Source organism: Eucyclogobius newberryi, unplaced genomic scaffold, assembly GCF_026437365.1.
Source record: "Eucyclogobius newberryi isolate DKJ021-1_F unplaced genomic scaffold, fEucNew1.0.hap1 SCAF_6, whole genome shotgun sequence".
In the NCBI taxonomy this organism is placed as follows: domain Eukaryota; kingdom Metazoa; phylum Chordata; class Actinopteri; order Gobiiformes; family Gobiidae; genus Eucyclogobius; species Eucyclogobius newberryi.
In genome coordinates, this window is record NW_027316278.1 from 23,469,678 (window position 1) to 23,494,615 (window position 24,938).

At 39.5% G+C, this 24,938-nt stretch overlaps 6 protein-coding genes across 6 annotated transcripts; 2 read left to right on the top strand and 4 right to left on the bottom strand.

Annotated features, from left to right (window-relative positions):
- Positions 1-72: 72 nt before the first annotated feature.
- On the bottom strand, positions 73-1,880 carry LOC140347511 (ras-related protein Rab-27B-like). Its single transcript, XM_072433978.1, has 5 exons — positions 1,536-1,880; positions 1,374-1,459; positions 1,051-1,154; positions 825-948; positions 73-281 (listed from the first exon to the last, which is right to left on the bottom strand). Exons 1-5 carry the CDS (start codon positions 1,686-1,688, stop codon positions 92-94), a joined length of 657 nt encoding a protein of 218 aa, XP_072290079.1. The 5' UTR covers positions 1,689-1,880; the 3' UTR covers positions 73-91.
- Positions 1,881-2,331: 451 nt separating this feature from the next.
- Positions 2,332-6,040, bottom strand: poli (polymerase (DNA directed) iota). Its single transcript, XM_072433973.1, has 10 exons — positions 5,838-6,040; positions 5,560-5,667; positions 5,318-5,482; positions 4,619-4,756; positions 4,266-4,502; positions 4,004-4,182; positions 3,847-3,938; positions 3,634-3,767; positions 3,310-3,527; positions 2,332-3,141 (listed from the first exon to the last, which is right to left on the bottom strand). Exons 1-10 carry the CDS (start codon positions 5,911-5,913, stop codon positions 2,485-2,487), a joined length of 2,004 nt encoding a protein of 667 aa, XP_072290074.1. The 5' UTR covers positions 5,914-6,040; the 3' UTR covers positions 2,332-2,484.
- A 476-nt stretch (positions 6,041-6,516) lies between these two features.
- LOC140347247 (uncharacterized) lies at positions 6,517-13,303 on the top strand. Its single transcript, XM_072433627.1, has 16 exons — positions 6,517-6,687; positions 7,337-8,490; positions 8,566-8,661; positions 8,725-8,947; positions 9,330-9,808; positions 9,885-10,022; positions 10,087-10,201; positions 10,281-10,349; positions 10,410-10,550; positions 11,190-11,303; positions 11,406-11,479; positions 11,555-11,659; positions 12,107-12,222; positions 12,296-12,434; positions 12,875-12,995; positions 13,118-13,303. Exons 1-16 carry the CDS (start codon positions 6,540-6,542, stop codon positions 13,207-13,209), a joined length of 3,324 nt encoding a protein of 1,107 aa, XP_072289728.1. The 5' UTR covers positions 6,517-6,539; the 3' UTR covers positions 13,210-13,303.
- A 300-nt stretch (positions 13,304-13,603) lies between these two features.
- LOC140347005 (UDP-glucuronosyltransferase 2A1-like) lies at positions 13,604-16,317 on the bottom strand. Its single transcript, XM_072433312.1, has 6 exons — positions 15,594-16,317; positions 15,373-15,521; positions 14,733-14,864; positions 14,501-14,588; positions 13,999-14,218; positions 13,604-13,922 (listed from the first exon to the last, which is right to left on the bottom strand). Exons 1-6 carry the CDS (start codon positions 16,303-16,305, stop codon positions 13,640-13,642), a joined length of 1,584 nt encoding a protein of 527 aa, XP_072289413.1. The 5' UTR covers positions 16,306-16,317; the 3' UTR covers positions 13,604-13,639.
- Positions 16,318-20,632: 4,315 nt separating this feature from the next.
- On the top strand, positions 20,633-21,982 carry LOC140347453 (putative exonuclease GOR). The gene is made up of 4 exons (XM_072433889.1): positions 20,633-20,784; positions 20,858-20,996; positions 21,439-21,559; positions 21,682-21,982. Exons 1-4 carry the CDS (start codon positions 20,633-20,635, stop codon positions 21,771-21,773), a joined length of 504 nt encoding a protein of 167 aa, XP_072289990.1. The 3' UTR covers positions 21,774-21,982.
- A 186-nt stretch (positions 21,983-22,168) lies between these two features.
- LOC140347162 (UDP-glucuronosyltransferase 2A1-like) lies at positions 22,169-24,874 on the bottom strand. The gene is made up of 6 exons (XM_072433508.1): positions 24,160-24,874; positions 23,939-24,087; positions 23,298-23,429; positions 23,066-23,153; positions 22,564-22,783; positions 22,169-22,487 (listed from the first exon to the last, which is right to left on the bottom strand). Exons 1-6 carry the CDS (start codon positions 24,869-24,871, stop codon positions 22,205-22,207), a joined length of 1,584 nt encoding a protein of 527 aa, XP_072289609.1. The 5' UTR covers positions 24,872-24,874; the 3' UTR covers positions 22,169-22,204.
- Positions 24,875-24,938: the final 64 nt, after the last annotated feature.

A 24,938-nucleotide genomic window follows, 5' to 3' on the forward strand; every position in this document is an offset into this window, starting at 1 on the left:
CTTTTATTTCCTAAATAGCATCCACATTGACATGATCATGATCATTTGGGTTGTTTACTTCTGAATATAGGATTAGTTAGTGCACAAATAGTTAGCAACATTTCCTTGAGGTTGCAGCTTCCACCTCGTGACTTGTTGCGGGGCTGCCGTTTGGCTCTGATGCGTGCCCACCATGGTGCCCACTGCTCTGCTCCATTCTTTTCATAACGAGCCCCAAAAGAGTGGTCACAGCTTTGTCCACATCGGCACCCGTCACTGCACTCGTCTCAAAGTAGGGGATACTCAAGAACATGAGGAAAATTTGTGTTACAATTAAACAGCAGTGCAAATACATATATATATATACATATATATACATATATATACATATATATACATATATATACATATATATACATATATACATACATATATACATACATATATACATACATATATACATACATATATACATACATATATACATACATATATACATACATATATACATACATACATACATATATACATACATATATACATACATACATATATATACATACATACATACATACATATATATATATATATTTAGATTGCAACGTTGTGTAATGTTTAGTGTGGTCTACAGCGTTCAACACAGATCATTAGCACCATCTAGTGTTGACCATTAATAGGGGTGAGCGTAACTATGGTTGCAACAGAGAATGCGCAAAACCAGGTGAATATGGGAAGTGGAATTGCTCATTGTGTGTTTCATGTATCTATTTGAATGAAATTAAGACTGGAGCACAGGCATCATGGTCAGAGTAGATTGTATCTGAGAATCCTGTGGAGCAGCTCACCTGTATCGGTCAGCCAAATCCCGGGCCTGCCTGGTGTGAACGTTTCTCCTGTCAAGGAGGTCAGCTTTAGTTCCCACCAGCACTATGTCTGGACTATCACAGTATGCATTTGCCTGAAGCTGACCTAATACACAAAGAAAATCCATATGACATAATTAGACAAGTCGACACTTTATAAACACTGCTCAAACATTGGTACAAACTTACAGTAAAATATAGCACTTACTCATCCAGTTTCTGACGTTGAGAAAGCTTTGCTGGTTAGTTAAATCAAACATCAGTAAAAACCCCATTGCATCTCTAAAAAATGCTGTTGTTAGGCTGCGAAATCTGTGGATTAAAATATTACAATTATTTTCAAGGATATATATATATATATATATATATATATATATATATATATAATGTAATATATCAAATACACATACATGATATTATATATAATTCAACATATATAATATGTATTATATATAATCCAACGTATATATAATACATATGTGGATTATATATAATGCAACATATATAGCACATGTATAGATATATAATCACCTTTCTTGTCCTGCCGTATCCCAAAGCTGAAGATGCACCCTAAAGTTTCTTTCAGTGATTCCGTCAGCTCCTGTCCCTGTATATATCTACAGTGCATAATCCATATGTATAATATTTACTGTAAAAACATTGTCTACAAAGGAAAATCGTATTGTCACTCACCACTCTTTTTTCCCTGAAGTCTATTCCGACAGTAGTAGTAAACTTGTGGTTGAACTTGATGTCGGTGTATCTGTAGAGAAAGGAGGTCTTTCCAACTGCAGAATCTCCAAGTGCGAGAAGTTTGATGAGATAGTCATAGTCACAATCAGCCATTATTCCTTTAGATGCTCAGTCTTAGATATTACTTGACCAAGTTTGATCAAAGCAGACAACAAGACCATTTTCATTCCCACCATTACCGAATGATCATAACAGCTTTGGTGGACAGCTCTGGCTGCTGATCCGGGAAAGACTAGCACATGACTTAATCTGGATTCCACATGAGCGGTCAAATGCCTTTTCTGAGTAAAAAAACAACCAGTTTAGCAGAAAGAAAGAGCTCCCTTATTGAACACTGCATGAAACCAATCAGATCACTCTACTGTGTTGGTTCATTTGCAGTTTGGGTCTCTTAAAATGTGACTCCTTATGGATATTAGGACATTTGTAGTTTTCTATTCTCTTTTTTTGACCAAAGGAAATATAATGATAATTAGGTGACTTGAAGTGTATTTGTTGGAATTGTGGAGACTAGCAGCTGTGTGTTCACAGACCTCAAGTTAAACGGAATTTCTTGTGGCCTCTAATGCTTTGAATGGATGGATTGTGACTGAATGAGAAAATAATACAGTATGTGTAAAGGGGGCTCCTCCTTCTTCCAACCAGGACTGCAAGAGGCTCAACTAAATAATCCCACCAGCAACAGGAAGGTTTCTTTCACCTTTTTTAAACAGAACATACAGTCAATGTAAAAGTTAACAAATGTGCCCTGAATGTACAATCTTGATGTAATATAAAAAAATATTCCAAATAGTAAAAATAAATCAAGATAATATTGAGTAGAGACTTTTCAGTGGTATCAAAAATCTAAATATCTTCATAACACAATTCCAAACTAAAGGAACTGACTCTAGTTAGGTTTGAAATATTTCAGCAGATTGTTTGATTGGCTACCTTTCCCTGTAGGTCTTTTTTCTTTGGTAGTCACATTTTTTGTAATTTTTTTTGAGGAAGGTGCCTTTAAAATGGGCTTTTCTTGCCTCCAATCCGCCATCAACTCCTTTTGAAGTTCTGGTGGGAGTTGTGCAAACACTGTCGGGTCTATATTTCCTGGGATCTTTGCATCAGATGATCCCGCCAATGACAAGCTGGTGTTCTTTTCGAAGTCTCCAGAAATAGAGGCTGAGGGCCCTCGGAAATGTTCCGTTGTTGGTCTTTTCAGTGAGTGCATTTCAGGGAAAGTGTCTATTTTATTTTTATATATAGAGTCTGTGGAGGTGTTTGAAGACATTAGTTCATTCTGGATTTCTTGAGGAAGACATCTAAATACTTCTCCATCAACATTTGGAGGCAACTGACTTTTCTCAGGACTACTTGATTCTCTCCATTCTGAAACGGCGTTCGGGCCAAGTGAATGTACGGTCAAAGAGTCTGCTGTTCTAGTAAGGCCACACTTCGCTGGTTGGAAATTAAGTGTTACTTTTTCCTTTGGGGTTTGTTGTGTGGTAGAATTGTGTGGGTTGGATTTATACACATTACATCTTCCTCCACTGGAATTTGAATCACCCTAAAGACAGAAGCACATATTTGTTTTACTTTCATAAGAAGAAATACATACAATAAAACAAGTTGTATTTGAATGTTTTATAATATGGCATTACTAAACAAGCTAAAAGCAGGAAACTCCTTTCATGTGAGATTCTTCCATGTTGTCTTGTCGTATATGAGCATTTACCTGATCATGTGCTATGTTGGTGTTGGTCTTTCTTGGAGATGGACTTTGTTTGAAGAAAGACATTAAGGAGCTTTTTCCAGAGGCAGAGGCTTTAGTCTGTAGGTTACTAAAGCACACATTGATGAGGGTAAGATGGAAAGCCTTATTAGTGTCCACCATCTTATGAAAAAGCTTCATAGCTAAGGGTTTCAGCTGAATTATTGCATCATCAATGTGGCCTAAAACACAGAAAATGACATGAAATTGAAAAAAGAAAAGAAAGAAAATATATTCTGTGAGCATAAGTTGTTAGAATTATACCAGACTGATTAGGTCCAGCCTTACCAGTAACAATTTTCTGACCAATATGGTTTGGGATAGGGCTCTGTCGACTTTCTCGACTGAACCATTTGTTTGTTGCAGAGTATCTCCGGATTGTTAGCCTCAAAGTCTGTGGTGACCGTCCATCAATGTGCATTCTGATGTTGGGGGAACAAAGAAAAAAAGGAAGCAACACCAGTCAATAGTCGAAAAGTAAACAAAGGGAAAAGTACGCACCTCTCAATTAGACTTGTCAGTAGTTCATGAATCTTTTCAACAATGTTTTTGGTTGATGAAATTTTCTTAAAAGAGTCCTCATCACTAAGTGACTAAACAGACACAAAAACATCAGTGAAATAAATACAACAGGGTTTTTGATACTCATTTTCCACACCTGTGGTGGCCCAGTTGGAGTAACAGTTGAGTCATCAGTGCCAATGGCGAGGTTCTTCAGTCGCCTTGCACTAGGCTGTCCAAACTCTCTCGCCAAACTGTCCAGAGGGAAAAGCTCCAAGTCCTTAATGCTGGACACTCCTAGAGCCTGAAGCCTCTTAGCCGTTTGATGCCCTATACCTGAGAGGACATACAATTATATTGACAATATGTTTTTTCTGAGCAGTTCTATAATGGTTGGTCATAAAGAGTTACAGCTGTACCTGGAACCTTGCGTATACTGCTCAAGCTACCCATGATGTTGCTTACATCTTCTGGCAACAGAGTGGTTTGTTGGTTGGGTTTGAAGGTGCCTGACACGAGTTTCGCAAGTAGCTTATTTGTTGCAATTCCAGCACAACCGGTGAGGCCCAGTCTACAGTGGATGGCTTCTCTTAACTCTGCTGCAACATGAGAACCTACAGCCAGCCATGGGTAGGTCCTAGCTTTGTCTTCTGAAACTAAGTAAAAAAAGAACATCTAATTATAATGGAATTTAACATATTTACATTTTATGCCCATAGAAAATTTCTAACTGACTTTATTAACAGTGTATTTGAATTATTTACATACGTACAGCTATTATTGTAGACATGACCTTTAAATGAACAGGTTTTAGTTTGTTGAAGCCGTCCTTCCACTATCTTAGTGATGTCCATAAAGTTCTCATCAAATCCAAGCCTCTCGACCAACAGACAGAAAGAAACAAGCAATTCTAATAGAGAACAAAACAGATAAAAAATAATACATTTAAACATCACTAGGATATATCTAAACTGTCAAATTACAGTATACTGTTTTTGTTTTTATAATACAACAATGTAAACAAGATGATAAGAAACAACACTCTTATCTGTTCTAGTCACTCTGACCTGTGGGAAAGATAATGTTCTGAGAAAGCAAAAACAATATAGAGAAAATAAACTTTGTTCAGGTACAGGGGAAGTTAAGCGACACAAGATCAGGAACATAAATATGACAAATTATAAATGGGCTCGAGAAAAGGTAAGTTATTCGTTTACACATTTGAACAAAATATTGTAAAATATAGTACAAACTTTAAATAAAATGATATATATTTTTAAAAAGGTGAGATGTCCTCAAAGTGTTGCTTACAAACAGGAGACTGAAACCCATCAATGTGGAAATAAAAAGCTGTTTAATTATCTGATAAGCAATGTTCAGTCTATCTTATTGATGCAGAAGAAAACACACACAAATGTTTATGGCTGGGCGGTTAATGACACACGAGAGGTTAAAATACACTGTAGCTCACCTGTTACTTTGTAGGACATTTCTCTGTAGTGTGTCAGGTCTTCTCCCTTCACCAGGACCAGCTCGGGACACTTTTCTTTGGCCTCAGTGACAGACATCAGTTTCGTGACCCCTTGCTCTCTGGCCACATAATTACATGTGACAATTATGTACTTTTGTTGTATACCTGAAGAAAAATCACATAGATGATCAATTCTGGTTTAATTAACGCAGCTAAATAAACATTGTATGCAGTGACTTTACCTAAAGGCACAGTTCTTAGGGCTGGGTTTCTGATCATTTCTACTTGAGCATAGAAACAATCCATGTCGAAGTGCAGAATGACTTTGTGGGGAGCTGAAGAAGTCAATTCTGAATGACACACACGCACACGCACACGCACGCGCACGCACACGCACACGCACACGCACGCACACGCACACGCACACACACACACACACACACACACACACACACACACACACACACAACAATTGGGAACTGACAAAAAACACAGTTAATAATTTAGCGTTATAATTTACCCAATGAAGAGAAGGGAACAGGGCTTGGACAGGGAGTATCCCACGCTGCTTCGTCCTCCTCCACCTCACTCTCCATTTGATAAACTGATGTCTTTAACAGCAAAAATAAATGGCTGACAAAGTTGTAATCACAGAATGACAGTTTTTAAGTTTCTGTCTTGTTTTGTTGTGACCACGACGAGGCTTCTCTTCCTCTTGTTTTGTCGAAAAGGCGGCACTTAGTTATTTGCGTAATGTTGCCCCCTACTGGCCAAAAGGTCACACTAACATTTGTATTTATTTATTTGGCTCAAACTCACTTCAAACGTAGAAATGATCTGATCATACTTTCCCCCACCTTTCCCACAGTTATTACAGTAGATAAGTGATAACTATTTACCAAATCATCAGGGTAATTGCGTCACTTTCACCATGAACTCTACATAAATAGTCACAAACACATTTATAATATTTTAATGTAATACAAACTCCAGCTTCATACTTTTAGCACTTGATATTTATTTACAGCTTTAGTATTGACATAATAATAAGAATAACGATTTACACTTTTGGCGGGAATGTACCGTTTACGTCACTGACGTAACACACCTGTTGTTCGCATAGATCTATTAAAATAACGGTTGCTTGGCTTTAAGTGGGGACATTTTGGTTCACCCCAAAAAGATTTGACATCATCTTGGAGCTAAAACTGTAATTTTGCTAATGTTCCCCTCAAGTCGCCTTTTTGCGCATATAAAATGTTATTTATTTGAGCGTGGGCTTTGTGAACGACCTCATTGTGTGTTCAAACATGGAGAACAGGGAAGGCCCCCGCGTGACGTGTCGGGAGAATCCACGGTGGATCTGAAAGGTTAGTTTCCCCTTGTTTCTTAAAACGTGTGGGAAAAGGCTTATGTTCTCACAGCCCTGTTTTATTATCACATTTTAAATATATCTTCGAAAATGTATCCATAACCTATATCTGAAAACAAGGCCCTAATCTAACTATGGTGCTAATCTGAAAATATTGTCAAATACTGAAGGAAGGAGGTTTTTAAACATTCTTGGCTCTCAAAAAGCCTTTGGCACATCATTAGTATTCATGCATCATTTGTTTTTGTTTTTTTTTCTTCAAGTTTTAAAAAGCTAAAATATTTCATAATTGGATCAAGACAGTGCGTGGAGGTCATATTTGAATTAACAACACTCTTTCTGTTGTAGAAGAAACAGAATGTACTTACAATTATGAGGGGGGAGTGGTACCCCAGCTTTAATGCAGCAATCAGGCCTTAAACTTAACCAGAACTGATCACAAACGCCTGACTTTTACTACAACCCAACAACAAAGTGTAAACAAAAGTAAAATAAAGTCCCTAAAATGTGGTAACATTTATCTTACCCCCAACAGTGCAACATTAGCCCAGCCACATTTGACTATTGCTATATCAGTTGGATTCAGTTGGATTCAGCTGTGTGACTTGTGTCCGTTAATGTTGGCAAAATGCTATTTGTTGTTGCAGCTACTGAAGAGGCCACTGACGAATGCCTCCAAGAACTTGAGCGGATAAACCGGGAGATTGAAAATGTGAAGCACCAAGTTGAGGAAGAGCAAAGGAGACTTTCACACTACCAGATGAACCAGGTATCTGAAAGGACCAACTCCTCCCGCTCCACGTCTGTGGCGAGAAGTAAAAATGTAGCCCGAGAGTCATCGGACGCATCTTCTTCAGAACCACGTGCCAAACCAAAGAAGTACATCCTTGACAGCTCAAAGCCTAGGACTGATTTGGAGTATGACCCTCTTTCCAATTTCTCCTCTGATCTGCGGTCCTACTGCTCATCAAATAAAGGGCACAAAACTAAAAATGGGCACTGTTCAAAAAGGGAACAATCTACACAAAATCAAAAAACCCCAAATGTACAAATCCCTCCACTTCCAGTAGTGTGTCCGGAGCATTCTGACTCAAATGAAGATGAAAACATTTTAATAATCGACCTCACGCCCTCCCCTGCCAAAACAAAAAATGTTCCAGACTCTCTGTCCAATAATAATTCACACTTGGCCTCTGCAAATGTTGGTGGAAAAAGCAAAACCGTTGAACAAAGTCTGAAACCCTCAAATCCCATATCTTCAAAAAATGATACAAGCAATAACTTCATACCGAATGATGAAAACATTTTTGTTAAAATGACTCAACATATGTCTAAATATAATAATCCAAACCCACCACAACCTTGTGAACAAAGGAAAACGCCACGTGATAGAAACTCCTCCACAATGGCGGCCCCAGTAAACAAGACCCCAACAAGTCGGACCCAGAAACCTGAACCTCCTGGTAACAAAATGGCCGCTGCTGATTCTCCATATCTGCCAAATGTAAAGCACGAGCAGAATCAACCAATCGCACCGGCGCAACCACAGATAATGTTTGTTGGCAGCCTTTGTGAACCTAAGGATATTTTGACAGCCTCAAAGTTGTCATGCAGCGCTGTCCAGAGTGACCAGCAAGTGTCCCCTCAAAAGGAAGACCTTATATTGATTGACAACAGTTCTGAGGATGAACTAAACTACTCGGACTTGGATGTGTCGGAGAGCGATCCAGACGAGGAATGTTACAGAATTTTTATGGAGGCAAATGGTGAGGAAATGCTGTCCGAACCCCTCCCCGAGCATGTAAGTGAATGGCACAGGGCTATCGTGATCGATGCCTGGCAACAGAAAATAATACAGGCTTTACTTTTACATTAGGCTCGTAACGCAGAGGCAGCAAAAGTAGATGTCAATTTGCAATTGCAAGCTGTACCAGGAAAGAAGAGGGTTGCGCATGAAACCAAAGTCTCAGAGGTAAGTATACAAAATGTACTTTCAATTCTTCACGTTTGATGAAATGTATGTTGTTTTTTGTAGCAGCCCATGGCAAAGGTTCGACCAGAGCCCCAGGTTCTTGTTCCCCTCCGTGTACCAGTGTCCTCGGCTTCTCAGGCCCCTGCACCGCCCATGATCCGCAAAGTGGAGCAGTGGGCTTCTGATCTGAGCGCGTCCGTCAAGGCGGGGCAGGCTTCGATTTGCAAAGTGCAGCCTCAGCCCCAACGGACACAAAGCTCTCCATGTTCTGTCCAAACAAAGCCAGGTAAACTTGGACGGTTGTTTCCACTGTTTTTTGGTTTTCAAAGTTTCACTATTTGTCTTTTTACATATGTGGACAGTAATTTACTTAAAAGGCTATTTTTCCTTTCTTTAAGCTTTACCTTGAACTTAATTGATCCACTAGGGGAATTACTTGGACACTGCTAACTCAGAGTTTAATATAATAAATAAAACAAATCTTAAGTGATACAGATCTGAGTAACTCTAGAAAAATATCTATGAATAAATGTATTTAAATTACACATCTTTGTTGAAAGGTAAACATGTTTAATATGCAGGAAAGAAAATGCAGTTTAAAGATGAAAAAAGGAGCATTGACGTTGATGTATTCCTAATTATTGCATGTCATTCCTTATCCAATCCAGCACCATACATCAGTTATATTCCTTTGGGCGCTACAGTGATCGATGTGGGCAACAATCTACATTTGGTCTTGCCAGAGGGGACTTTCCCTGTGTCCAACAGCTCTGGAGTGGCCTCAGTTCTAACTCCCATTACCCAAGTGAACACCATCCCTGTTAGCTCAGTGCTAACTCCCATTACCCAAGTGAACACCATCCCTGTTAGCTCAGTGCTAACTCCCATTACCCAAGTGAACACCGTCCCTGTTAGCTCAGTGCTAACTCCCATTACCCAAGTGAACACCGTCCCTGTTAGCTCAGTGCTAACACCTTTTACATCGGCATATACAAACCCAATCACTGTTGAACATGGTTGTCATCCAAGTGCACAAATGCACCAGAGACGCACTTCACAGCCTGTGATCATCCCTCCTCTGGCTCGCAGGCCTGTCATGGCTGCCACAGGCGCACATCAATGTTCAACTCCAGCTCCTGTAGTTAAGGTCCTTTTTAATACATCACTTTTAAAATCGATATGCTAGCTTTTGTAATACGTTTCTTTCATGATTCTACCTATAGCCAGGAGCTGCTAAACGTAAATTGAAGCAGCAACGTGAGACCGTCAAAGTGCCTCATGACATCAGACAGAGTTATGTGAACAAGTTTACTGAAGAGTTCCTCAAAACCACAACTAATGTGACTGAAGCATTTCAGAAGGTCAGTTGGCAAGTTCACTTGAAGCCCTCTTCTTTAGAAACCTGAAATTTGACACATTTTTAAGGCTCTTGCTGAAGAAAGGACTGTCTATAATCGTAGTGCGAACAAGTTGAAATATCTGAGTGTTTCAGTGAATGCATTGAAGAGACTGAGAAACCAAAGTTGTGGAACTGTTGAAGGTGAGGTGTCTTTACGAGGGACTGTAAAGTGGAAGAAAATACCAGCTGGAATGTAATCAAATATGTGAACCTGTTGCAGACAACCATCAAACTGGTCAAAAGATAAAGGGCAACATCCCATTGAACCCCAGTCTACTGAATGGAAAAGGTTAGACCCCAGATAATTATGAGGAACATATTGTTTAAGTCATTTACTTTTATCCGACAGGAGCCATAATGTTGTACGAGCGTTTAAAGGACTATGTTTTGACTGAGGAAATGCTGATTGAGAGCAACTTTCCACTCCAGAATCCAGAAAAACCTGGAAGTGCCATTCTTTTTGCAGACAACAAAAAAAACATCTCAGACCGTAAGTCAGACATTTGGTCCCATGGGTTTCACAGCTCAAAAGTGTAGCTTGTTTTGGTGATCAAAATGAGTGTATTGAACTTAAGACGGTGAAGGGCTGTAAAAAGAGCACTATAAAAACAAACTTTCATCTCTTTCAAACATAAGTATTTCTGTACTTGGCCTTTTTTTTTTTTTTTTTCATTGTCCATTTTTTGTGCAGTACTTAACCCTAAAGACCATTTGACACATTTTAGCACATTTCTTATGGAATGCTGAATTGTCTTATCGGGATGGTTTCAATGTCACCCTCCAGTATGTGCACACAAACACTATGCTCATAAGCTACCACCAGGAGGCACCCTATCCCTAGTCCTCCACTCAAAGTAATGAGTGGCATTGTTGGCAAATGTTACATAGTTTTAAGGGGTCTTTTTGTACTATTTATACTATATATTTTTTCCTTCTGCTTTTGACAACAGCCTATGAGATCATATTGGCAACATTAATTAGATGTAAAGGAACCAAAAATCTCAAACGTTTGTACTAAAATGTTTGACTGGGACACAATTTGATTTACTATCAGAGTACAACAATTTTCTATATGTACTTAAAATACATTTATTATATTCAAACACCCGTTAACCTCTTTTTATTCCAGCCCTTCGGAAACTCTGCTGTCGTTGTGGTGCTACATACTCTGTGAGTCGCACTGGAAAACACACTCGAAAGGAGGAGTGCACTTATCACTATGGAAAGGGAGTTGAAAATAAAGGTGAGCGTAAGCCTGGATGTAAACTCTATACCTGCTGGCAATAGTATTGAAACTGCAACAGTGTGTACTGGACAAAGACCATGTCTATACATTTCCCCCCAGTGCCTGGTGGTGTGGAGACACGCTACAGTTGCTGCCAGGGAGTCATGGGGTCACCTGGTTGCCAAGTGTTCCAGGTGTTGTATAGTCTGTTGAATGGTCTGTTGAATGGCCTGAAGCTTCATGTTCTCCTGTCTGCTTTTATCTGTTAGCTGCATGTGTGTAGTTCCTTAAGCATGGAGGGATTTGTATCGACTGCATCAAGAGATCCTGCAGACAAACTCTGTGCTGGAGTTTTCTCCTTGAACTGTGAAATGGTGAGCCCCTTTTACAGTGGTCACAAGTACATTTGATAAGATCTATACCTCTGCAGCCCTGACTTAAAGGTGCGCCATGTAACGTTTCAGATGGAAGGTCCACCACGTGCTTGTCTCCATGGAGATGTTGGTGTGTTGCACCAAATGTTTCACAATAAGGCATATTATGTGTCTTTATGGAGAACAGTAGGTGGCCAAATTACCGGTTGAATCTGGGAGTTGACCCTACTCTCTCTAGAATGCATGTTTTTAACAACTTTTTATTTATTTTTTTTGAGAGAGAGAGAAATAAGAAATTACCTGAAATTTATTTATTGCAAGATATTTTGGTTTGATGCCATATTCCAGGCAAAACCCTAACATCTACATGGAGACAGGTGGTTCCAGCAGACTTGTATACAGCATACTTTAAGTTCATGTACTAATGGATCAAAATGTTGTGAATAGTGTTATACCATTCATGGTTTGGAGTTGTCCAGAGTGACAGTGGTAAACTCCAGTCTTCAGATTGTGTATGACACCTTTGTGAGACCTCACAATGAAGTCATCGATTATAACACAAGGTATGGAACTGCAGTACTTTGAGAAAATGAGTGTTAGGAACTGTTCAGCAGTGCATGTACATATCCTTCACAGGTTTTCTGGGATCAGTCAGGAGGATATGGCGGGACACTGCCAATCCCTCAAAGACGTCCAAGATACTCTATTGAGCTTCATCAGTGCTGATACTATTCTGATTGGTCATGGTCTGGATACAGACCTGTGTGTTCTCAAGGTGAACATGAAAAAAATGTATCTGGTCCTTCAAAGAAAAAGAGGCATAATATATATGGGTTATATTACTCTTGGAGGTATTAGGAGTGAACGTAATAAGGCTTGGATGTAGATTGTGTTTTATTTTCACATGTGCAGACATTTCAAAGCCTTTGAAAGATGAAGTTGAGAAATGGGTGGGGATATGCTGTTCTATATTTTGCAACCAATATTTTCTACAAAGGTCATTTGAGCAACTCACTTCTGACTGACCACTTGGAGAACACTTTTTTTTAAAACAAAGAAGCTGAGATGGAATAAATTCCCCCTTAATTTGCTCATGGTTTTGGCAGAAATTCTAATTATTTTTTTTAAACCATTGTCCCAGACATTTTAATCTAGTTTACATCTCAATGTATAAAATGTGCTCCAGCTTAGATGGTATGTTCCTTTTACCCATAGTTGCTACATGGAACGGTGGTGGACACATCTGTGGTTTTTCCCCATCGCCTTGGTCCCCCTCACAAACTGTCACTACACAGCCTCACAGCTGAATATCTTAGGAAGATCATCCAAGAGAGTGGTGGGTTTTATTTTGTATTAAATATTGGCTTTACGTAATATAATAAATGATAAAAGATCCTTATTAAAAGCAGAAATTGTACATGTTTGGGTGACTTCTTACATTGTTGTACTTTGTTTCAGAGTGTGGTCATGACACTGCAGAAGATGCTGTTGCCTGTATGGAGCTTATAATCTGGAAGGCAAAAGAAGATGGAAAACTAAAAAAAATCTAATAAACAAATATACTGTTTGTTCATTAGCACAGAAATTACAAATGCACTGTACACAGTTATGATTAATTTCAATATTATGAGGGACTTGGTTATTAAGTTAGTTATCTATGTTTAGGTGTCTTATGTCATATATAGTTTGTTCCCTCTAAGTGTTCCATGGGTCTTGGGTGGTCTGGGATTTGGTGTACAAGTAAAGTAAACAATTCAATAGTTTTTCCGAGTCTTTTATATGAGCCAATCAGCAGCTGACACATCACTTCAAATCAGCGACAGGTGTGCTTAAAAGGGAGACACCTAACCTTCTGTAATTGGAATACAAGACGGTGAGCGTTACAATCGAGCACAAATATTATTTACATTGCCACTCAACTTAAACAGGCTTAAGAATGTACCTTAATCATATCACAATATTTAAAGTAGAGAAAGCAAATTATTCTGCTTTTGTTTTTCCTACCTTTCTGCTGCAGCATTTCCACAAACAAATCTTGCACATCTTGAGTAAAAGATAAAGGAAAAGCAGTACAACAGACAATAGGAAAGCGGCCACGTCCAGACAGTGGTACTGGTACCAGGTAAGATTGTGAGCCTCCACTCTTAGATGCTTGGCCCCTTTGTTTCTCATTGTAAACTCAATCCAGAATACAGCTTCATCTCGAGGACTTATGGGTCTGTCGTGGTGGATAGTTGACAGTCGCAAGGCATTTGCTTTATAACTAGATGGAAATAAAGATTTGCCATCAACTTGAGAGTTTTAATTTGATGATAAAAAAGAGCCACATTGCAACTTACGATTTGTCGTTGATGACGGTGTTGATGGCATCTCTTAGATTTTCTGTCGTCATAAAGTTAAACTCCAAAGAAATTGCAGCACCCTTTTCCACCATATGGACCATGTTGTCCGGTTGGTCAGCAAACATTGGGAGCCCCACCATAGGGACACCATGGTAGATGGCCTCATAGATGCCATTTGTACCACCATGAGTGATAAAAGCTTTAGTCTTGGAATGACCTGTTTGAACCACACATTTTGAGAACATTTGAATAAGGTTATTCCTGCGATATAGACTCAAGTGGCGTTTTAAAGGTGTATGTAACTTTTGCCAGCTGTTTATTTCCTTGGAATATGGATTTACTCAATGCTATAATATGAAACATTCCAGGCAATAATATGTCCATAGAGTCAAACAGATGGTGCACCCTCCACCGGAAAAGTTACACTTACACCATTTAATGTAAGAAATTGAACATATTAAGGGCTTATTGCAATTTCAAATGAGTTAAAATAGATTACCAAGGAGGTCATTCTGAGGGATCCAGTTGGAAATTCTTGTGTTGGCACCCAGAGTTTCAGGTTTCTTTCCACTGTATCTCCAAACCACCTGATATGAAAATTAGCATAGACCGTTTCATTCATACATGTTCATTTATTTCAGGCATGTGGTCTCACAGATTCATTTTACACATTTTACAAAAATGTCACGCTTTCAAAACATTCCATTTTAATCAAGCATTTTTTGTCTTACCTTCTGCGGGACCTGAGCAAGGCCTGAGGCAATCATGTTGGCTTTTTCTGCAGTAATGTTGTTGATCATGGATCCGAGTGTAAAGACAACGATACCAGCATCTCCTGAGCTCTGCACAAACTCTTCTAGATCCTGTGCATCGGAGGACGTTACAACTCAAATGGCAAGTTAAATTATCTTGGATTGATACTGTAAAATCTAATTGACGCCGTTGAAAAATATGCAAAGAATGTTTGCAGCTGGTTACCATGTATGCATGTATGAAAGTCACTGAGGTGGTTGAGGTCACTTGATTTAGGGGACTGTCTTTTAATAATAATAAAAAACAAAATGCCTAGCCACACAAATATAAGATTGATGAGACCATGAATTATGACATTTAAAACAAATTATCCAGACATAATGAGGTAATAACTGAAAAGCATATATTTTTCAGAAAATTGCTCCAATTATTTTACCAGACCAAAATGTGTGTGCATGGTCTTGCAAAGTAAGACTGAAACAGATCCCAAAATGCATTTGTTTGAATAGACATTTAGTTTATATATTAAAAAACAAAATACCTAAATAGGCCAATAGTTTAAGTGTCCTTACGTCTCTTAATGAATGAAGGAAGAAAGGAAGACAGAGTTCACTTTACCTCAGTTAAGGGTTTAGCCGGTCTGCAGTGAATCCCACCAACATATTTAAAGTTGGGAAGGAAAGGGTGTGGAAAATTAAAATCCCAGAAAGTTCTTATGAGCCAGATGTCTGCTTTGCCCAGTAGTTCACAGGCACTAGTCTGCGTACCTGTTACAAATACAAAAGTGCTATGGAAAGTACTGTTAAATTATGACTTGTTTACTGTGTGTTTCTTCTCACCTTTGATCTCTGTATAATATTTATCCAATTTTGACCCAAAGGTAAAATCTAACACTGCATCATTCAGTGCGTAGTAGAGAAAGTTCCACAGTCGCTCTGAGAAACCCATCTTGTCAGTCAGCTTGCTCATGGCCCCTGGGACAAAAGAGGGTGGAGCAGGGACCTGGCCACAGTGCCTCTCCCAATTATTCACTAAAGAAAAGCGAAGAGACAAAACCAAGGGGATCCCCAAAATATCTGCAACCAGTTCACTCCCCGGGTAGATGGGGTCAGAAAACAGGAGATCATATTTGCCGGCTTTAAGTTTGCTCATTAGCTTCTCAGATTTCACCACACCGTCCAAATACCCCAAAGAATATTTCATCTCAGTTTCCATGAGTTCAATGAATCTCATGTAAATCTGCAAGTAGTTCATTTGGTCCATCTCGTACATGGAGAATTGAAGAAACTCCTCCATGTAGTCCTCCATGTCCTTCAGCGAAAAGTCTACTGTAAAGGGCTCATAGTCAAAAAGTGCCTGCTCGCTGGTGTTCATATACATGGACGTGCTGGGGGTCAGGACTGTTACCTGGTGCCCCCGATGGACCAGCTCCTCCAGCACAGGCTTCATGTTGATCCAGTGGCTTCCTTCAGTGTACCACACCAGTATTTTTCCACCGCTGATTGTCCATGGCAGAAATGAAAGGAGCACTGCGCACAGGCAGAGTTTCATGGCGAGCGTGAATAGTGAAAAACCTTCTCTCTGATCACCTTTTGTCTAGCAAACTTGGAAAAAGTATAATCATTAACCTGTTACAACAGGACTCTGCCTTTTACCTCGATTCACTGTGGCACAGTAGATAACAATGGCCCTCAGCACTGACACTTTTATAGAGGAAAGGTAATGGCAAATGTATGGATGTGTACTGCAGCCAATAGAAAATACATTGTGATTTTATACCCAAAGGATAATGTGTATATATAAATACCAAAATTGTACATTTAAAATGTTCAAACAGTGCAATAACAATAATGTTCAGTATAAAAAATGTTTACATAGGTCAACTTTATCGAAACATTTTAGAATGAAGGTACTTTTAGTATAGACAATTTGCTTTGTTCCTTATGTATTTGATAGGGACAATGCAAATGTGTATTCTAGAAAAGGATTTGTACTTTTTCAAGTTGAAAGTTACTCATTTACTTTTATTTTGTGACCAGGCTGAGACTACAGCAATATGTCGGTGTAATCCCTCATTCGTCCAGGCGTGTTCCATTGTAAAAAAAGCTATCCAATGCAGTGAAGAAAGTTGTAAAGAACTTTACATAGGAGAGACTAAACAGCCTCTGCACAAGATCAGCACAGAAGAAATACAAGTTCAGGACCACAGAGCGTCTTCATCTTGAAGCCTCTAATCACTCGTTTGAAGACGGTGAGGTGAAGATTTTAAGCAAGGAGAAAAGATGGTTTGAAAGAGGAGTTAAGGAAGCTATTTTTTGTTAAAAAGGACCTTCTTTAAACAGAAATGGAGGGCTAAGATTCAACCTTCCTGTAATCTATAATGGAATATTGAACCCCTGGAGAGTTAGAGGACCAGGACATTTAGATGCTGATCAGGTACTCGGGGTGGATGAGCCAGGGTCTCACAAAGACAAAGAGGATACTAATAGCCCATTAAAGGGTTGAATAGTCTAGCTCGGTAGATACAAAGAGGGTAAGTTTCGGTTGAAACAAACAGCTCTTTCCACTTCAGGAAGGCTCCGCCCAATGGGCTGGACTTACCACAGAATAGTACAAATATCGGAGTTCTCGACCTAAATTCTCTTATTGACAATGACTCTTGGATGAGAGTCGAAACGTTTTTTTTTTCTGAGTCCAGATGACTACAACTGAAGCTTTTTCTACAACACTACATCAATATGTTCTGACCTTTGATCTTTGCATGCACAAAATATTATGTAAATGTAAATACAGTGATATCACAGCTCTCTCTTTTTGTTACTTTTTATTCTAACTAATACACTGTTAACGGTTTTCAAGCCAGACAAAGCACTTTACATGCAATAAACTCGTTGACAGAAACCTCCCCAATTAAAATGAGGCAGGTGATTTCAGTGACAAGGGCCAAAGGGGGCCGTGGTTAGGAGGCAGTTGTCTTTAGGAAATGTCACCGCAGCTTGTGAGGGCGTTCAAATCTTACTGCTGCAGGTTGACACCCTCATTAACATTGTAGATTCCTTTTGTAGGTTGATTTCAGAACTGCCTGGAAAAACAATACGCGTTTGAATATTGATTTCAATCCAGCACCATACATCAGTTATATTCCTTTGGGCGCTACAGTGATCGATGTGGGCAACAATTTACATTTTGGTCTTGCCAGAGGGGACTTTCCCTGTGTCCAACAGCTCTGGAGTGGCCTCAGTTCTAACTCCCATTACCCAAGTGAACACCATCCCTGTTAGCTCAGTGCTAACTCCCATTACCCAAGTGAACACCATCCCTGTTAGCTCAGTGCTAACTCCCATTACCCAAGTGAACACCGTCCCTGTTAGCTCAGTGCTAACTCCCATTACCCAAGTGAACACCGTCCCTGTTAGCTCAGTGCTAACTCCCATTACCCAAGTGAACACCGTCCCTGTTAGCTCAGTGCTAACTCCCATTACCCAAGTGAACACCATCCCTGTTAGCTCAGTGCTAACTCCCATTACCCAAGTGTACACCATCCCTGTTAGCTCAGTGCTAACTCCCATTACCCAAGTGAACACCATCCCTGTTAGCTCAGTGCTAACTCGCATTACCCAAGTGAACACCGTCCCTGTTAGCTCAGTGCTAACACCTTTTACATCGGCATATACAAACCCAATCACTGTTGAACATGGTTGTCATCCAAGTGCACAAATGCACCAGAGACGCACTTCGCAGCCTGTGATCATCCCTCCTCTGGCTCGCAGGCCTGTCATGGCTGCCACAGGCGCACATCAATGTTCAACTCCAGCTCCTGTAGTTAAGGTCCTTTTAATACATCACTTTTAAAATATGCTAGCTTTTGTAATATGTTTCTATTCTAGTCATCTCTTTCAAACATAAGTATTTCTGTACTTGGCCTTTTTTTTTTCTTTTCACTGTCCATTTTTTGTGCAGTACTTAACCCTCAAGACCATTTGACACATTTTAGCACATTTCTTATGGAATGCTGAATTGTCTTATCGGGATGGTTTCAATGTCACCCTCCAGTATGTGCACACAAACACTATGCTCATAAGCTACCACCAGGAGGCACCCTATCCCTAGTCCTCCACTCAAAGTAATGAGTGGCATTGTTGGCAAATGTTACATAGTTTTAAGGGGTCTTTTTGTACTATTTATACTATATATTTTTTCCTTCTGCTTTTGACAACAGCCTATGAGATCATATTGGCAACATTAATTAGATGTAAAGGAACCAAAAATCTCAAACGTTTGTACTAAAATGTTTGACTGGGACACAATTTGATTTACTATCAGAGTACAACAATTTTCTATATGTACTTAAAATACATTTATTATATTCAAACACCCGTTAACCTCTTTTTATTCCAGCCCTTCGGAAACTCTGCTGTCGTTGTGGTGCTACATACTCTGTGAGTCGCACTGGAAAACACACTCGAAAGGAGGAGTGCACTTATCACTATGGAAAGGGAGTTGAAAATAAAGGTGAGCGTAAGCCTGGATGTAAACTCTATACCTGCTGGCAATAGTATTGAAACTGCAACAGTGTGTACTGGACAAAGACCATGTCTATACATTTCCCCCCAGTGCCTGGTGGTGTGGAGACACGCTACAGTTGCTGCCAGGGAGTCATGGGGTCACCTGGTTGCCAATTGTTCCAGGTGTTGTATAGTCTGTTGAATGGTCTGTTGAATGGCCTGAAGCTTCATGTTCTCCTGTCTGCTTTTATCTGTTAGCTGCATGTGTGTAGTTCCTTAAGCATGGAGGGATTTGTATCGACTGCATCAAGAGATCCTGCAGACAAACTCTGTGCTGGAGTTTTCTCCTTGAACTGTGAAATGGTGAGCCCCTTTTACAGTGGTCACAAGTACATTTGATAAGATCTATACCTCTGCAGCCCTGACTTAAAGGTGCGCCATGTAACGTTTCAGATGGAAGGTCCACCACGTGCTTGTCTCCATGGAGATGTTGGTGTGTTGCACCAAATTTTTCATAATAAGGCTGTCTGTATTTATGGAGAACAGTAGGTGGCCAAATTACCGGTTGAATCTGGGAGTCCACCCTACTCTCTCTAGAATGCATGTTTTAAAAAAAAAAAAGCTGTTAAAGAAATTACCTGAAATTGAATTATTGCAAGATATTTTGGTTTGATGCCATTTTCCAGGCAAAACCCTAACATCTCCATGGAGACAGGTGGTTCCAGCATACTTTAAGTTCATGTACTAATAGATCAAAAGGTTGTGAATAGTGTTATACCAGTGGTCCCCAAACTACGGCCCGCGGGCCACATCTGCCCGCTGGGCCTTTCAATCCGGCCCGCCAAGCTTGTCCAAGTTATATTAAAAATATATATATAGATTTTATTTTTATTTTTTTGCCGTAGGCTTTATTAGACAGTAGATGGAATGAGAAAGAAAGGAAGGGGAATTATGAGAGAGAAAGGAGGACATGCAGAGTTGGAGTCGGGATTCAAACTCACGATACTGTGGCTGGCCGTTCATTTTACCTTTTGCCTGTAATGCCCACATTTCCCCAAGAGATGGCCACTGTTCCCTCTGCGCACAAGAAAATCTATGGCGCGCAGAAAATAAAATTCACCACAAACGGCCACCGGGGCCAATCAAGCAGGAAGCGCAAGTGTTTGACACACTGAAGAAGACTCTTGTGGACAGTAGAAGACAGTAGATAATCAATCATTATTTAATGCATTTGGAAAACAATTTGTACGTTGAGCCGTTGCTTTGTTACAAGTTACAGGTCAAATCTTGCGTGTAATTTATAGTAATTCATTAGTTCACACAAACACACCATATCTTCCTGGCCCGGCCCCTCGGCCAAATTTTAAAACCCAATGTGGCCCTCGAGTCAAAAAGTTTGGGGACCACTGTGTTATACCATTCATGGTTTGGAGTTGTCCAGAGTGACAGTGGTAAACTCCAGTCTTCAGATTGTGTATGACACCTTTGTGAGACCTCACAATGAAGTCATCGATTATAACACAAGGTATGGAACTGCAGTACTTTGAGAAAATGAGTGTTAGGAACTGTTCAGCAGTGCATGTACATATCCTTCACAGGTTTTCTGGGATCAGTCAGGAGGATATGGCGGGACACTGCCAATCCCTCAAAGACGTCCAAGATACTCTATTGAGCTTCATCAGTGCTGATACTATTCTGATTGGTCATGGTCTGGATACAGACCTGTGTGTTCTCAAGGTGAACATGAAAAAAATGTATCTGGTCCTTCAAAGAAAAAGAGGCATAATATATATGGGTTATATTACTCTTGGAGGTATTAGGAGTGAACGTAATAAGGCTTGGATGTAGATTGTGTTTTATTTTCACATGTGCAGACATTTCAAAGCCTTTGAAAGATGAAGTTGAGAAATGGGTGGGGATATGCTGTTCTATATTTTGCAACCAATATTTTCTACAAAGGTCATTTGAGCAACTCACTTCTGACTGACCACTTGGAGAACACTTTTTTTTTTAAAACAAAGAAGCTGAGATGGAATAAATTCCCCCTTAATTTGCTCATGGTTTTGGCAGAAATTCTAATTATTTTTTTTAAACCATTGTCCCAGACATTTTAATCTAGTTTACATCTCAATGTATAAAATGTGCTCCAGCTTAGATGGTATGTTCCTTTTACCCATAGTTGCTACATGGAACGGTGGTGGACACATCTGTGGTTTTTCCCCATCGCCTTGGTCCCCCTCACAAACTGTCACTACACAGCCTCACAGCTGAATATCTTAGGAAGATCATCCAAGAGAGTGGTGGGTTTTATTTTGTATTAAATATTGGCTTTACGTAATAAAATAAATGATAAAAGATCCTTATTAAAAGCAGAAATTGTACATGTTTGGGTGACTTCTTACATTGTTGTACTTTGTTTCAGAGTGTGGTCATGACACTGCAGAAGATGCTGTTGCCTGTATGGAGCTTATAATCTGGAAGGCAAAAGAAGATGGAAAACTAAAAAAAATCTAATAAACAAATATACTGTTTGTTCATTAGCACAGAAATTACAAATGCACTGTACACAGTTATGATTAATTTCAATATTATGAGGGACTTGGTTATTAAGTTAGTTATCTATGTTTAGGTGTCTTATGTCATATATAGTTTGGTCCCTCTAAGTGTTCCATGGGTCTTGGGTGGTCTGGGATTTGGTGTACAAGTAAAGTCAAACAATTCAATAGTTTTTCCGAGTCTTTTATATGAGCCAATCAGCAGCTGACACATCACTTCAAATCAGCGACAGGTGTGCTTAAAAGGGAGACACCTAACCTTCTGTAATTGGAATACAAGACGGTGAGCGTTACAATCGAGCACAAATATTATTTACATTGCCACTCAACTTAAACAGGCTTAAGAATGTACCTTAATCATATCACAATATTTAAAGTAGAGAAAGCAAATTATTCTGCTTTTGTTTTTCCTACCTTTCTGCTGCAGCATTTCCACAAACAAATCTTGCACATCTTGAGTAAAAGATAAAGGAAAAGCAGTACAACAGACAATAGGAAAGCGGCCACGTCCAGACAGTGGTACTGGTACCAGGTAAGATTGTGAGCCTCCACTCTTAGATGCTTGGCCCCTTTGTTTCTCATTGTAAACTCAATCCAGAATACAGCTTCATCTCGAGGACTTATGGGTCTGTCGTGGTGGATAGTTGACAGTCGCAAGGCATTTGCTTTATAACTAGATGGAAATAAAGATTTGCCATCAACTTGAGAGTTTTAATTTGATGATAAAAAAGAGCCACATTGCAACTTACGATTTGTCGTTGATGACGGTGTTGATGGCATCTCTTAGATTTTCTGTCGTCATAAAGTTAAACTCCAAAGAAATTGCAGCACCCTTTTCCACCATATGGACCATGTTGTCCGGTTGGTCAGCAAACATTGGGAGCCCCACCATAGGGACACCATGGTAGATGGCCTCATAGATGCCATTTGTACCACCATGAGTGATAAAAGCTTTAGTCTTGGAATGACCTGTTTGAACCACACATTTTGAGAACATTTGAATAAGGTTATTCCTGCGATATAGACTCAAGTGGCGTTTTAAAGGTGTATGTAACTTTTGCCAGCTGTTTATTTCCTTGGAATATGGATTTACTCAATGCTATAATATGAAACATTCCAGGCAATAATATGTCCATAGAATCAAACAGATGGTGCACCCTCCACCGGAAAAGTTACGCTTACACCATTTAATGTAAGAAATTGAACATATTAAGGGCTTATTGCAATTTCAAATGAGTTAAAATAGATTACCAAGGAGGTCATTCTGAGGGATCCAGTTGGAAATTCTTGTGTTGGCACCCAGAGTTTCAGGTTTCTTTCCACTGTATCTCCAAACCACCTGATATGAAAATTAGCATAGACCGTTTCATTCATACATGTTCATTTATTTCAGGCATGTGGTCTCACAGATTAATTTTACACATTTTACAAAGATGTCACGCTTTCAAAACATTCCATTTTAATCAAGCATTTTTTGTCTTACCTTCTGCGGGACCTGAGCAAGGCCTGAGGCAATCATGTTGGCTTTTTCTGCAGTAATGTTGTTGATCATGGATCCGAGTGTAAAGACAACGATACCAGCATCTCCTGAGCTCTGCACAAACTCTTCTAGATCCTGTGCATCGGAGGACGTTACAACTCAAATGGCAAGTTAAATTATCTTGGATTGATACTGTAAAATCTAATTGACGCCGTTGAAAAATATGCAAAGAATGTTTGCAGCTGGTTACCATGTATGCATGTATGAAAGTCACTGAGGTGGTTGAGGTCACTTGATTTAGGGGACTGTCTTTTAATAATAATAAAAAACAAAATGCCTAGCCACACAAATATAAGATTGATGAGACCATGAATTATGACATTTAAAACAAGTTATCCAGACATAATGAGGTAATAACTGAAAAGCATATATTTTTTAGAAAATTGCTCCAATTATTTTACCAGACCAAAATGTGTGTGCATGGTCTTGCAAAGTAAGACTGAAACAGATCCCAAAATGCATTTGTTTGAATAGACGTTTGGTTTATTTATTAAAAAAACAAAATACCTAAATAGGCCGATAGTTTAAGTGTCCTTAAGTCTCTTAATGAATGAAGGAAGAAAGGAAGACAGAGTTCACTTTACCTCAGTTAAGGGTTTAGCCGGTCTGCAGTGAATCCCACCAACATATTTAAAGTTGGGAAGGAAAGGGTGTGGAAAATTAAAATCCCAGAAAGTTCTTATGAGCCAGATGTCTGCTTTGCCCAGTAGTTCACAGGCACTAGTCTGCGTACCTGTTTCAAATACAAAAGTGCTATGGAAAGTACTATTAAATTATGACTTGTTTACTGTGTGTTTCTTCTCACCTTTGATCTCTGTATAATATTTATCCAATTTTGACCCAAAGGTAAAATCTAACACTGCATCATTCAGTGCGTAGTAGAGAAAGTTCCACAGTCGCTCTGAGAAACCCATCTTGTCAGTCAGCTTGCTCATGGCCCCTGGGACAAAAGAGGGTGGAGCAGGGACCTGGCCACAGTGCCTCTCCCAATTATTCACTAAAGAAAGGCGAAGAGACAAAACCAAGGGGATCCCCAAAATATCTGCAACCAGTTCACTCCCCGGGTAGATGGGGTCAGAAAACAGGAGATCATATTTGCCGGCTTTAAGTTTGCTCATTAGCTTCTCAGATTTCACCACACCGTCCAAATACCCAAAAGTATATTTCAGATCAGTTTCCATGAGTTCAATGAATCTCATGTAAATCTGCAAGTAGTTCATTTGGTCCATCTCGTACATGGAGAATTGAAGAAACTCCTCCATGTAGTCCTCCATGTCCTTCAGCGAAAAGTCTACTGTAAAGGGCTCATAGTCAAAAAGTGCCTGCTCGCTGGTGTTCATATACATGGACGTGCTGGGGGTCAGGACTGTTACCTGGTGCCCCCGATGAACCAGCTCCTCCAGCACAGGCTTCATGTTGATCCAGTGGCTTCCTTCAGTGTACCACACCAGTATTTTTCCACCGCTGATTGTCCATGGCAGAAATGAAAGGAGCACTGCGCACAGGCAGAGTTTCATGGCGAGCGTGAATAGTGAAAAACCTTCTCTCTGATCACCTTTTGTCTAGCAAACTTGGAAAAAGTAT

Coding starts and splice junctions, on each gene's coding strand:
- LOC140347511 (XM_072433978.1), bottom strand. CDS start 1,688: ATGGCTGATTGTGACTATGACTATCTCATCAAACTTCTCGCACTTGGA. Junction 1,460..1,535: donor ACTTCAGGGAAAAAAGAGTG/GTGAGTGACAAT, acceptor TATGCACTGTAG/ATATATACAGGGACAGGAGC. Junction 1,155..1,373: donor GATACGGCAGGACAAGAAAG/GTGATTATATAT, acceptor TTTAATCCACAG/ATTTCGCAGCCTAACAACAG.
- poli (XM_072433973.1), bottom strand. CDS start 5,913: ATGGAGAGTGAGGTGGAGGAGGACGAAGCAGCGTGGGATACTCCCTGT. Junction 3,768..3,846: donor CTGACAAGTCTAATTGAGAG/GTGCGTACTTTT, acceptor CCCCAACATCAG/AATGCACATTGATGGACGGT. Junction 3,142..3,309: donor CCAACATAGCACATGATCAG/GTAAATGCTCAT, acceptor TTCTGTCTTTAG/GGTGATTCAAATTCCAGTGG.
- LOC140347247 (XM_072433627.1), top strand. CDS start 6,540: ATGTTCCCCTCAAGTCGCCTTTTTGCGCATATAAAATGTTATTTATTT. Junction 10,350..10,409: donor CAGTCTACTGAATGGAAAAG/GTTAGACCCCAG, acceptor TTTATCCGACAG/GAGCCATAATGTTGTACGAG. Junction 11,660..12,106: donor TCTCCTTGAACTGTGAAATG/GTGAGCCCCTTT, acceptor TGTTGTGAATAG/TGTTATACCATTCATGGTTT.
- LOC140347005 (XM_072433312.1), bottom strand. CDS start 16,305: ATGAAACTCTGCCTGTGCGCAGTGCTCCTTTCATTTCTGCCATGGACA. Junction 15,522..15,593: donor ATATTATACAGAGATCAAAG/GTGAGAAGAAAC, acceptor TATTTGTAACAG/GTACGCAGACTAGTGCCTGT. Junction 14,865..15,372: donor CGGCTAAACCCTTAACTGAG/GTAAAGTGAACT, acceptor TCCGATGCACAG/GATCTAGAAGAGTTTGTGCA.
- LOC140347453 (XM_072433889.1), top strand. CDS start 20,633: ATGTGGCCCTCGAGTCAAAAAGTTTGGGGACCACTGTGTTATACCATT. Junction 20,785..20,857: donor GTCATCGATTATAACACAAG/GTATGGAACTGC, acceptor TATCCTTCACAG/GTTTTCTGGGATCAGTCAGG. Junction 20,997..21,438: donor CAGACCTGTGTGTTCTCAAG/GTGAACATGAAA, acceptor TTTTACCCATAG/TTGCTACATGGAACGGTGGT.
- LOC140347162 (XM_072433508.1), bottom strand. CDS start 24,871: ATGAAACTCTGCCTGTGCGCAGTGCTCCTTTCATTTCTGCCATGGACA. Junction 23,430..23,938: donor CGGCTAAACCCTTAACTGAG/GTAAAGTGAACT, acceptor TCCGATGCACAG/GATCTAGAAGAGTTTGTGCA. Junction 23,154..23,297: donor TTGCTCAGGTCCCGCAGAAG/GTAAGACAAAAA, acceptor TTTTCATATCAG/GTGGTTTGGAGATACAGTGG.